General features: G+C 45.4%; 1 protein-coding gene across 1 annotated transcript; it reads right to left on the minus strand.

Moving 5' to 3' along the window:
- Positions 1-596: 596 nt before the first annotated feature.
- LOC144798214 (olfactory receptor 6B9-like) lies at positions 597-12420 on the minus strand. Its single transcript, XM_078668962.1, has 3 exons — positions 12325-12420; positions 9053-9133; positions 597-1547 (listed from the first exon to the last, which is right to left on the minus strand). Exons 1-3 carry the CDS (start codon positions 12418-12420, stop codon positions 597-599), a joined length of 1128 nt encoding a protein of 375 aa, XP_078525088.1.
- Positions 12421-13948: the final 1528 nt, after the last annotated feature.

Genomic DNA, 13948 nt, shown 5'->3' on the forward strand with positions numbered 1-13948 from the left:
CCCCCATCCTAGCTTCCCTTTCCATTAAAACTCTCAATAATAAAACTTAGCCAGGCTACTTGTACAACCCTTCAGGAAGTGATTGACTGGGCAACATGTCTACCTTGAGAATAGCCACAGACTATGACTTGAATGACAGACACAGAAGAGCAACATAGAGCAGTTAAAATTACTGAATGATAACTGTGCATGAAATTTAATATAAATACTGTATGATACAATACATTGAATGGATAGAAACTGTACGTAAACACGGGAACTTAAAAATGAATGATAAAACATGTTCAACAAAGTATGGAATATCAAAAGGGAACCAAATAGACAATGTGAGATTAGAAATGTATATAACTATGGTTAGAAAAATAATAATGTAAAAAAATCAAGAATATAAGGTGTGTAATAGAATGTTTCACATGTGACGCATTTATGGCACCTGAAAAGGCGAAGGCAACTGTGAATGAAAGACACAAACAAATATATGTATAATTAGCTGCTTTATATCCATGTTCAGATGCTCCGTCCATCACCACCCCCTTTTGTACCGCCTTATATCCATGTTAACAGACAGTTAACAGACTTTGCTTGGATTCTGTGGATTAAGATATCTTGTGCAGTGCCTTCATCCACGTCTCCCTTATTTCCTTGTTCCGCAGAGTGTATATGATGGGATTGAGCAGCGGCGTTGCAACAGAGTAGAGGAGGGACAAGGCTTTGTTTAAGTTAAGGGAGCTTTCACTTTTTGGTGTGGCATAGATTGCAATCAGTGGGGCAAAATATGTACTGACCACAGCAAGGTGGGAGCTGCAGGTAGAGAATGCTTTGTTCCTCCCAGTGGCTGATGGGATTTTCAAGATGGCCGTCATGATGTAAACATAAGACAAGATGATTAGCAGAAAAGGAATTGATAAAATTAGAAAAGACATGATGAAAACGTACACTTCAATGTAAGAGGTTTCAGAACAGGCTGTTTTCAGAATTGGAGCAAATTCACAAAAAAAGTGGTCTATAACTTTTTCTCCTGAGAATCTTAATCTTTGCAGTAGGATTACTGTGACAAATGGGGGTGCAAACCCCCCAACCCAGGCACTGGCAAGTAGCTTAACACAAATTGCCCGGTCCATGAGAGTGCTGTAATGTAGGGGGTAACATATGGCGGTGTACCTGTCGTAAGCCATGACCATCAGAAGGAAGCACTCACTAGTCAACAAGGAAACAAAGAAATAGAACTGCATGAGGCAACCAGCAAAGGAAATTGAGCTGCTGTTTGTTAGTAAGCCCGAGAGCATGCTGGGAGCTGTGCTTGTGGAGTACCAGATTTCCAGAAAAGAGAAATTGCCCAGAAAAAAGAACATAGGAGACTGGAGGCGTTCGCTAACAGATACCGTGGCAACAATGATGCTATTACCAATAATAGTGAACACATAGATGGTGACGAACAGCAGGAAGAGGAGGGGCTTCAGCTCTGGAATGACGTGAAGTCCCAGAAGAAGGAATTCGCTGGCACTTGTAACATTTTCTGAACATGTTGTAGGAGTCATGATTGACTTCTGCGAAAGTAAAAAGTAAAATTCAAAACATTTGAAGAATTGAATTAATAATAGAAATGAAAAACAATCCTTTTTAGCCTAAACAAAATATGTGGAGACCGAATGTTACAGATGACTCCTGTGGTTTCTTGAGCACATTTGTTTTGGCGAACGTTGAATTAAATGGACTGATATTGGTGACAATCCACTTTACATCATAGTCCGTAAAGTGGATCATGATAGGTGTTTCTTTCAGTCTAGCTCATGGTGAACCAACAGGAGTGCTGACTCTTCTGGGTCCATCACCTAGATAGGGAGCACTGTCCATCTTTGATTCAGAGCACACCTTTAACAAGGTGCGCTGCACACACAGGGACAGGGCACCCTATTCCAATTAAAGAGCTGCCCTCAGGGCAGCTACAAACCAGTGATTGCCATGGGGGACTGCAGTCAGTGAAATAAGGAGTGGCTATTTACAATCTGCTCCATGTTTCCCAGTGCAGGTGGAAGGCTTCTGCCGAAACGCGTTGGTGATAGTAAAGATCTGTAACCAGTGTCTTCTCAAAATCAGTGCACATATGATACCTGAAAATTAACATCTCTGATCAATCTCTTAGAAATTGACACAAGTTTGGTGTCCAATAGAATATCGCTTAGATACGCTGTATTTGACCAGCTGTGATTGATTTTGTTTAACAACTGATGACATTTGCATCTCTTAGGCATATCATACCGTATAACAACTTGTGGTTTCCATGTATATAGTGAAAGATTTAGGACATTCAAGTCTTTCGGAAAAAAACTATTGAATATATGTATGTATGTTTTTTATAATATTTGAAATAATTTATAAGAAAGGAAAGAAAGAAGAGAAATAAAAAAGATATATTTTTTTACATCATATTAGTTTTTGATTGTATAGTTTAATTATGGATCTATGGTTTAACTGCTACACAGTCTAATGTTGAGCACTATGCTCAGTGCAAATTTGTTTTTCAAAATAAGCTGTGTGCAGCCTGCACGTTAAAGAGCTCCCCCTGCAGGTCACTTGCGTCACTGCACCTACCTCATGAGGGGTGTCTATGTTGTGCATGGGACACCCTCTGCCCCTCCAGAGGTTTGGCTTAAAGAGTCACAATGACAGTTTGTTTCTGTGTCCATGGTACCATAATATAGTGTGCAGAGGCAAAGTGATTCCCTCATTTGCATGGGACCACGCACTCATGAAGAAGAGGGAGTCCCCCTTGAATATAGTGCTGCTGCTGCATGTGTGCTAGTGTGATCATTATTACAGAAAGGGTTGCACAAGCGTCTACTGTCCCCTTTTGTAATACAATAGTGCCCTAGAGCGCAAAAAGCAGGTGAAAACGCCTTTTGCACCCTCGAGCACCATGTGCAGTATGACCCTTGATATCACCACAATATTTGGAGGCAAATATATATTTATCAAAACAAGAGAAGTTCTTGGTCCATGCCAACAAACAGATGGCAGACATCAGGAAACACTTGGTGTGAGGGTCAAAATAGGGCAGAGTAAACAACAACAATTTTGCAAGACTGGAAGAGACTTTCCAATACATTTTAATGGAATTCCTTCTGTATGTAGGCTGCTGGTTTTATCCCTTATGTCTACTGAACTCGACCAAGAGCAGTGACGGTGTTGAAAGGTGCTACATTTCTGTGTCATGGGACCTTTCTTAGCCCAGTTGTCGTGGCCAGTAGTGTGTGTGCAGCCAATGTTCCTCAACATTTGCAGTTGGCCGTGCTAAAACACATCAGCTGGCACACACAGTTTAATTTAGTCTTTGCAGACATAAACAATATTGTTTCATTGCCTGTCTGCCCATGAAGATTGCTAGATGTGATTGAGCAATTACATGTGTACAAATACAGATAGAACAACTGATGGTCAGGGAACCCTCTCAAGGCAAATAAGGCTGTTGTGAGAACTTGGGGTTTGGTTGACAGGGGTGTGAGCCCTGGTCAAGCAACAGACACAATCACTAGCAGTGAGAGCCACACAAAATCATCAAATTAACCTGTGTTTCACTATAGGCAGCTTGGGACAAAAAGCAGTCAGGCTTAACTTAGAGGCATTACGTAAAGTATTTATGGAGCACACAAACAGTAATAACGTGCAAACACAACACAAGAAAAATCCCAAATCAACTTAGAAGAATAGAGTACATTTCAATAAATTATTTTACACCAAAACAACATAAATCCAATTAGTAGAACTGGAGTTATGAATTTTTTAAGATTTTAGTGAAATCTAGCACATAAATATCAGATCGGCAACCACGGACATCTGCTTGTGTGAGTCTGGGTCACAGTCAAAAGTTAAGGCTGACTGCGAAGGAACATGGTTAGGATTCAAGATGTGGATTGGGCCTGATCAGTGCTTACCTTCGGACTTAAAAGAATTCTTGAAGACAAATTTCTGGGAGTGTAGAAGTTCAGTGGGGCAAGGCTGCAGGAGTGTCCCTGGAGGCAGTGTCATTGTCGAATGACTGTGGAGTCCTTTGGCTAAGGACCTCTGAAACAGATTTGCTTCTGTGGCAAAGAATGTAGCGGGAGAAGACGCAAAGTCAAACCGACTACCAATGCACCTTAAGCTGATATGCAAGCAGGTTGATCCAGGTCTTCTCATGGTTCTCAGGGCATTTTTGGCCCAATTTTCTCTTAAATCCTAAGTTTTAGAAATTGGCCATCTGGGCACCTTTGGCACCACAGGGTACAGGGTACAGGACTGCTGAGACACCTCTTGGGCGTTCATGACTCAATCAGGCAGGGTGCAGGTCCGGATTCGAAATGGAGGAAGTCTTTTATGTACCTGTGGCTCTGAAACGGAGGCCAGCAAACTAGCCTTTGAAGTCACTTCTGGCAATCCTGGGTGAATGTGAAGATGTAGGGATCAACAACAGGGCTGGCCGCTGAGGGGTCAAGGCAGGCTCCAGGCAGCAAAGCATTCCTTCCAGGTACAGAGCAGTCTAGCAGAGTTCACAGCAGTTTACAGCAGCAGGCGGTGCTCTTCGAGTTCTTCCACAGGCCCTGTAGTGAACTGAAGAATGGGTCTGAATGCCCTGTGTTTATACCCTGGTGCCCCTCTTCTGGAAGGTGGGTGAGGTTTCTGGAAAGGTTCTTTAAGGTGCTTGGAATGTCCTGACTCCCCTACCCTGGCGCCAATCTGGCTGCAATGACAATACAGGGTTGTTTGACCTATTTATGCATAAGTGAGTCTGTGCTCATCTCCGCCCACCCATCCAACCAGTTGATGGCCCATTGAGGCACACCTAATCTGTCTATTGTGTGACTATCTGGGAGAAATGAACACAGTCTAACTGTCAGCTACACTCAGTTATGTGGCCCAAGACAGGCTGCATGCACAAAGGGCTAAGGGCAGCAAAATGCATTTTTTTTAAAGTGGTGTTTTCAAAATTGTAATGAAAAATCTGACTTTACAATTAAATAGCATTTATCATTACAATTTTAGAGGTGCCAAACATGAGATATCTGAGTTCTCCCAATTGGAAAGTACACATATTAAATATAATAAGAAATCCCCTATGGGAGGGGTAGGCCACACCACAGTGAAAAATATATTTAGGAGTGTTTCACTACCAGCACAGGTAAAACTTAAAAGTACCAGTCCAACCTTTTAATTACACAGCACCCAGCACTATGGGCTACCTAGGGCCTAACTCGGGAGCAACTTATATGTAATAAAAGGGGAGTTTAAGTCTTGGCAAGGGAGTTTAAATGGCAAGTCGACATGGTAGAGTGACACTAAATTCATTCAGGCCTAGAACATATAGCTACTTAGATGGGTGGCACAATAAGTGCTGCAGTCCCACTGGTAGGCTTTAATTTAAAGGCTCTGCGTATATGATATTACCACTCTGCAAGGGACTTTCAAGTACATTAAATAGGCCCCTTAGGTATATGCCAATCAACCCATGTTTAGGGGACAAAGCACAAGCACTTTAGCACTGTGTTATACTGCTGCTGCTCAGCCTGAGTGCCTGGGAGAGAGAATGTTGGTGAATGGAATGTTTGTGTGTGTGAGTGTCAGTTGGAGATGGGCTGAGCAGCAGCAAGGCTGCTCCTGGTGGGGCTCTCATCTTGGAAACTTCTTACCTACAATAAATCTACTTGGAAACTTACCTGGACTACTTATTTTATTTACAACACACTGGTTAGCAGTGGTAAAGAGTCCTAAGTCCGGCAGAAGCAAAAATCCATCACAAATTGGAGGCAAGTAGGCAAATGTTATGAGGGAAGACCATCTTAAGTCTGTCAGGTCTAACACTTATTCTCCCAGCTAAAGGTGGGGAGAACTACCCAACCTCCTGGGAGTTCTCATCACTAAGGCGGCAGAACCTGGAGCAAAAACGTCAGGTGAAGACCACCCTAAGTTTGATAGGTCTAACAGCTGTATATGTAATCAATCTGCAGTTACATATAGGCAAAGTGCATTGGGTTTTGAGGTCTGACAAACAAGGCAATGGATTCTGTAAGGATTCTTTATTTGAAAAAAATAAATGTATTAACATTTAGCTAAAACGCAAAAATGGCCAACATGTGTTTCATGACATGTCGCTTCCGGTTAGACGTGGCATCTTTTGGCATGTTTCTCCTGTCTTTTTTGCCTTCCGACTTCCTGTTTTTGATGGTATGTTGGACTTCGTTTTTGTTGGTTTAGTGTCTCTGCACACTTTTCCACTGCTATTCAGTGCTAAAGTGCAAGTACTCCTACTGTAAATGGTGTTATGTTTGGTTTTTCATGATTGGAATAGTTGATATACTAGTAAGTCCCTAGTACAGTGCACTGTGCGTGCCCAGGGCCTCTAAGTCAAATGATACTTGTGGGCCTGCAGCACGGGTTGTTTCACCCAGACACGTAGCTTTTCAAAGGTGTCTCAGACCTGCTGCTGCAGTGTCTGTGTGCAGTTTATGACTGCTATGTTGACCAGGCAATTGCACCCACTTGCCAGGCCCCAACCTTCCCTGTTACTACATGTAAGGCACCCCTAAGTTAGATGCAAGGTAACCCCAAGGCCAGGTGCAGTGTATGTAAAACATATGACATGTAGTAATGTGTTTTGCATGTCCTGTTAGTGAAATACTGTGCAGTTCGTTTTTCACTATTGGAAGGGCTAGCTCACCCGTAAACTATCATTGGAGCTGCCTAATAACATTTTACAAGTGTAACTTTCAATTGCAAATAGCTAGAGATTTGAAGATGGTTAGCGAAGGCGGGTTTTACATTGTGTTTGAAAATGCCAGTTTTAGAAAGTGGGCATTTTCTTAGTAAATAGTCCTGTGTACCTCTGCCTGTTTGTGTTTTCACCGCCTGGCTTTGAAATGACAGGAGTTGGGATTGTGCATTCACTTTAAACAGTCACAGGGGTGTGGGGGGGGGGTTGAGGTGTGTCCTGCCTTTCCTGGGTGACTCATAGCCAGGCTGAATAAACCTCTCTGCATTTAGAGTGCTGGGAGGAATTTTTCACTAGCACCTGAATAGGCTGTGTCTGCTCTGCAGAATGATGTCACCTCCTCCTACAATTGAGCTAGACACGGCAGGACAGAACTGGATTTTACAGAGCCAAATAGACTTTTTGTCTAAGACTTCAAAGGGAAAAGTAGTATAAATATTTGGGCCCTGAACTCAGTACTTTAGAACTCATTTGGACTAAAGACCTACCAAGAAGAAGAGCTGTGTGTTTCTTTGTAGGGTTGGCCTGCAAAGTTTCTCAAAGGGCTTGAAGTAGAGCTTTACTCCTGTTGGAAGTCTAAAGCACAACAAAGACTTCACCGTCCTCTGGGTACCCGCATGTGGAACTGCCTGTTTCATCTGCCACAGTGGGAAAAGCAACTTGACGCTGTCAATGATGCCGCTGCCAGCTTCATGACCTGTTGGCACCACAGAGACCACAACCAGCATTGCACTGCAATCCTGGACTCACCGAGGATGCCACCTGACTCCAACACTGAGCCATTCCTTGCAGGGTGAACTTAGAGCACCGCATTGCTTCACATCACCACCTGGCCTCGCTGATGACGATGCTCCACAATGACAATGATGCTGTTACCTGGTCTGTGGTCTAGGGGGCACCTCTCGTAAGTTAAGAAACGTACCTCCCCATCCCACGCCATAGCCTTGGCCCACCGATGCCAGCGCCATCAACTCCAAATCGTCAACCGAGCCTCTGCTTGCATTGTGACCTGTGGGCCCACACACTGCATTGCCTCACTTCGCACTGTAGCCTTGGGTTTACAGACAACAGCACTTCCACGACGAAGTTGCTGCTGCTTGCACCTCAATCTGCACAGCAACGAGCACGGCCCACTTCGTGCCATTACTCTGGACTCACAATGCCATCACTGAGTCCCTGTCTGCACTGAAAGGGCACTCTACACCGCACTGCTCCACTTCGCACTGCAGTCCCAATGCCTGCCGACACCGCACTCCTGACTTCAGCTTCACGGAGTTCGATCTGTAACATGTGTGACTTCAATGGTCAGACGACTCCTGCATCGACCTCCAGGACCGACACCTGCCAATGCTGTCTATTCAGAGCTCATCACAAGGTCCACGATGCCCCTAATTTCCAAAGTACTGTTTGCGTTCTTTCTGACACTTTGGCTAGCCAGCAACACTGTGGTCGGCCTGAACCTTTTTGGATTTGTTTGATCACGATGCCGTGATAGCCCTGGATGGAGCTATCGACTTCAAGGAACTGTATTTTAAGTCTATTTTTGCAACATTCATATTTTGATTTCTGTGTGTCAGATTGTTCTTGTTTTGGTCTTGCTTTACCCAAATAAAACATTGCCAATTCTTCTAAAACTGGTATGGTGTCCTTTTTTAGTGTTTCCACTGTGTTATTGTATGTAATGTGCAAATGCTTTATGCATTGCCTCTGAGATAAGTCTGACTGCTCGTGCCAAGCTACCAAGGGGGTGAGCAGGGGTTATTTTAGAAGTGCAATCCCCTTACCCTGACTAGAAGGACTGGAAGGGTAAAAACCTGCCATCCAGAGATCCCCATTTCTAACACTTACTAACAGTACCAAATATTAATCCACATTCCTATCCTTGAAATAGTGGTCATCCAATTTTACAATGACACTTGTATGTAGGAATGTAATAACTATTAGAAAATAAACTTGTTTTTGTTTTTTAACAGTATCTTATTAAATGAAGAAGGTAATATTCAAAATGTTTACCAGAATTTTTGTAATTTCATCAAGGCATGATAACCGCTACGTTCGTAACACTTCACAGTATCACTTACCATCCAACTGAAGCGGTATCATGCTGTGATTATATTAACTTCTTCCTAAATTAAGATTAAGGAGCACACCCAAGCTGTACAGGCCTATCTGCCAGCACCTGCCTGACCACATCAATGATTTGACCTTCATCCTTGCAGAACTCCCCACCGCCCCTCTCCATGTTGTCGGAAAGAGAAGAGTAAAAAAGGCAACTCTTTCCCTAACAATGGCTGAATCTTCCACACGTACCTGAAAAGCTGCATTCCTTGTACTGCACCTGCAGCTGTCCTGCTTAGAGAGGCCCTTAACAGCCTTCTCTTCCTCGATGGCCTGCAAGGAAGAAAAGAAAAGATAAAACAGAAAAGTTGATCAATAACTTATACCGAGCAACAATGCAGCATACAATGGAGGAAATGGAACCGATAAACTGATAAAACTCACCAAGCTTTAAAATAATTCTGGAGCTTCCATTGCAAGCAAAAGAGCTTGAAGTCAGGCTTTTGCAATCCCAGGGAAGATCAACATGGGAATGTTAGTGACCCCTGTGTGTGTCCACCCAGTGTCCTGCCCCTCTACCCCTGCCAGTGTTGTGCACAGAGAGCTGTCTCAGTGGGGACATCTCACTCAGAAGTAACAGCAGCCCGTGTATCCATCATTCTAGTGCCGTCTGCAGAGGAACCATTACTGCTCCCCCATCCCCCTTACCTTGTGCAGGGCTCCATTCATCTGTGAGTACCCCTCAGGTCCAAGGCCTCCTAGTACAGAGCCCCCACTCCTCCTCTTACCCTTTAGATAGGCCTTCAATGTCTTTGCTGGTGGAGACCCTTGACTGTGCTCGATGTTTGGGTTTCACATAAAGTGGTACTCCTTTCAACTTGAAGTAATGATGCTGTGCTTGATGTGTGAAATTAAATCAAATAAAAGCAGAGGCTCAAAGATTTCTCAGGAGCCCACAGCGGTTGCTGATTCCATCTCATGTCTATTTCTTTCACCTCCCTACACTTTCTGTCCTTTATCTCTTTTCATTGCTGCTTTCTCCCCTTGTCCATTTTTTCCTATCTTTCTCTTTTACTTCTTTCTCCCTTTTCTGCCTTTTTCCCCTCTTACTCGGGTTCAAAGTTTGATGATGAAAATTAAGTACAGTGCCCACCATTGAATACCGGTGCCCACCACCTGCACCCACTGGCACAATGAGGCATCTCTTTGTACAATCAGGCCTGGATATACTAACACTTTGCCTCATGGTTGCACACTTCTTTGCCACAGCCATGACACACAATGTTACTTGAGATTTGCAAAGTCACGCAAATCTTAATGTCATTACTTTGTGCCATATTTGACACAAAAAGAAAAGCAAGGCAGGGCATTCCACTGGCTTGTGTTACCTTGCACCAGGAATACATGACATGGGCGGAGCCTGGGTGTTCCCGTGCATCTATCCATGGATTTTGAAGCCATGACATGGGCGGAGCCTGGGTGTTCCAATGCATCTATCCATGGAATTTGAAGCAAACCCAGATTGCTGTGGTTCCAGAAGCAATTAAGGCGACCTTTGGCCCAGAGCTGCGTGTTGCCAGACCGCTGGGGAAGTGATCAGTTGTCGCCTGGTCTCCACCCAGTGTCTATGGGAGCAGTGTGGGCTGCTGAGGGCCCGCTGCGATGGTCAGGGGCAAATCGGCCCATGGGGAGGGCTTTGGCGGTGAAGTCTAGCTAGATGGTGGCCACGCTCAGTCAGGTGAACTAGGCCATGTGAAGGAGTTGCGCTGCCAGGCATTGGTCCAGTTCCCCATGGGGTAGTGCAGGGTGTCAAGGGCTCCCAAATGTGGTCGAGGGGAGACCTCCAGTCGAGGACCCTTGAATGCAAGGAGGTGATGAGTCTGGCCCACAGAGGCATTGGCAGACACGGCGGGCCGTTCCTTGACAGCCATGGTGCATAAAAGAAGCAGGAGGCCCGGACAGGGTCTCAAAGGTCCTGGAAGCACCAAAGGAACATCCTATTTGACTGATAATACATGAGTGTTTCGAGGGCTGCAACAGTGCAGCATGGGTGCCTGGTGGGGCGAGAAGTCAACCCTCATGACAGTGGTCCAGGACTGAGCAGAGACATCTGTCGGGGCAACCGTGTGGGTCTTGCAAGCAGACTGAGTGGCACGATCCTGGCAGAGGGCCATATGGCTGGTGAGCCAGAGGGGCATGTTATTCTGGTGGTGTGAGAGCTTCCATCCTTGGGCAGTGTGAGGAAGCAGGGAGGGGCCCCTGGGGGTTGCTGGGCACTAGATCAGCAAATGTCAGGTGGGCCTTGGGGAATGGGGACACCGCTCTGGCAGAGTACGATGACCATCACAGAATGAGGGCTGATTGGGTTTACCCCCCAGTTGGTTGTAGGGACTAACAAGCACATGCAACAAGGTAGGATTTTGAGAGTCCTTAATTGGGATAATTAAGGAATCGCAATTAAGGACTCGCAAAAGCCTATGCATGTAGGAATCACTATAAAAATAGCGATTTCCACACCCAGTCAACAGACCTGGGTTTAATCCATCACCGTTCTTTAGCCCACTCTGCCACCCCAGTTCAGACATGGCCATATGCAAATCAGTCTGACCCTCTGCCTCATGGGAACAGTCCAGCCCGAACTGCCAAGCCATGCCTTTCCTGGACCGGGAACAAGCTTCCTAGGACCGGTTTCTGGCATTTCAGCCGCCTTCAGCCAGGCTTGCTTGAATCCAGTGGCAAAGTGAGCAAGGGACTCACGTCTGAGCATACCCTGCCTCACTTATGGCGACCACCGCTTTGTTCGCCATAAGTTGGAAGGGTATGCTCAGACGTACGTCCCTTGCTCACTTTTGTTGGACACTGAGTAGGCATTTGATTCATTTGAATGGCCCTACTTGCTGACCCTTCTGGAGTGAATAGGCTTCGGTCCAACATACCAGGCATGGGTGCAACTTTTCTTCTACAAGCCGTTGGCAGTGGTACTGATGAATGGGACTTTCATACTGTAATTTGAGCTTGCATAACCCCCTTCTTTTTTTCATTGCTCTTACCCACACTCAAAATTGGTAATACATAACATAATTACATAACATAATATACTGTGTGCATCTGCATTTACAGTATACAGACACCCAAACATAGCTGCAAACACAGCTAGGTATATTCCACACTGGATGGGCTTGTAGGTGTTATCAATTAACAAGATAATGGCTGGACTTTGCCCTCTTTCACCACTGTTGTTTGCAGTGGCAATGGAGATGTTGGCAAGCTGGTTTTGGTGGAACGCGTTGCTGTTCCTCTGGTATGGTGAGGATGTAGTCTCCTGTTATGGTGATGATGTCCTGCTTTCTCTAGCCCAGCTAGACCAGTCCCAGCTGACGGTGTTGGAGATGCTAAGAATCTTTGGACAGTTGACCAGGATAACTATTAATTGTGAAAAATCTATAATATTTCTGTTGCTCACATGGAGACCAGAGTGTGTGTGACCAGAGTAATTCTTATGAACTGAAGTCGGCTTTACTTACCTGGTAATCTTTTTGAGCACGGATCAAAAACTGTTCTTTGACAACAAAGTGGGACGTATCCAGAGGATCTTCTGCAGGGATGTGGAACACTGACATCAATTCCCCCTCTCAATGGTGGGTACGACGGCCTTATACAAGATGGCCTACCTCCCCAAATTCCTATGTGCTGCAGAATTCTTTATGTGTGGTCCCCAACAGATTCTTTTGGGCAGTGAAGGAGGAGATTCAGTCCCTTTTCTGGGGATGGGGTGCCCCACGAATCGCCCGCAGAAGTTTGATGAGGAGTCTGATGGATGGGGGAATAGCCCTTCCTGACTTGAAGCTGTACTACTGGGTTACCAGCCTTCTGACAGTTAATGACTCATTCTTTGTGGACCAGAGGGTGACAGCCTTTATGGTGGACCGCTGGAACTGGTGCCCCGCGATTTTGCAAGATAGCTTTATCGACACAGGGAGCTTAGCGACCATCCAGAGGCCGACCACCTCAGTGATCAGGGCCTGGAGATTTGCAACTCGGGAAATGGGCTGGGCAGATTTGAGAAGTTTGGCAGTACTTCGGTTTGTGTCGGCTACCATTTCTGGGTTCTGGGTTAGGATTGGGATCTCTAAGTGGGGGGCCTGCAAGGGGATACAGGGTTGCTTTTGTTTGTAGAAGTGCATGGCCAATAGGCATGCCAGGGGTACAACTATTGAGCTATTTGCAGGTCTGCTCCATTCTACACTGTCGGATCCCCTGCCCCCAAGACCTGGAAGACGAGAGTCCGCTGGAGTGTCGGGCACTGGGAGCGCCACACCATAGGCATGCCATATCCCAGTTGCACTCCTGTACAATAGTCAGGCCTCATTGCAATAACTGATAGAGAAGTGGTTGAGAGACCTGGTAAGGCTGTAAGATGATCCATGGGCGCTGCCTGTAGGTACCTGGGAGAGGTTGCCATCCTGGTTGGTTTTAGACTTATACAACTGAAACTGCTGCACTGAGCATACTTTACACAAAAAAGACTCCATGCCATGCTGATTGTTGTCCGAGGGGCTGCTGCCAAAGGGGGATACTAGTACACAAATTGTGGGACTGCCTTAAACTGATGGTGTTCTTGGCTGGGGTGTAACTGAAGCTTTCTCGGGTGTTGAGGGAGATTCCTAAGCTCCCCTCCCGGCTGGCCTTTCTGGCGGTGGTGCCCCGGGATGTAATGCATTGTTGGTGGAGTGCTCAAATCCTGACTTTGACAGACTGGGTGTCCAATTTGGATTGGTCTTAACAGGCTGAGGAGATGATATATTGGACTAGGGGCTGCCCCTATTTGCTAAGATATGTGACCCTTGGTCAGAAGGCGAGGATGGGTGAAAGTACAGGACCCAATGCCCAAAATTGTGGAAGGAAGGGAAGCCGGCAGCTTTGGATGTCTAGGGGGAGAGAGCGTGCCATTGGGCTGATGACTCTGGAGGCCTACAGACCCACGATTGGTCCTGCAGTACCATGGGAATGAGTATGCTTCATCACTATTAAACTATCACCTGCTTTATCTTGTAGATTGGATTTGCCACACTGACTTGGGGTTTCGGTTTGCTGTACTTCACTTCACATTTCATATATTTTATGTTTCTGCTATGGCAAAACTAATTT

This window comes from Lissotriton helveticus, chromosome 12 (assembly GCF_964261635.1).
Source record: "Lissotriton helveticus chromosome 12, aLisHel1.1, whole genome shotgun sequence".
Lineage (NCBI taxonomy): Eukaryota > Metazoa > Chordata > Amphibia > Caudata > Salamandridae > Lissotriton > Lissotriton helveticus.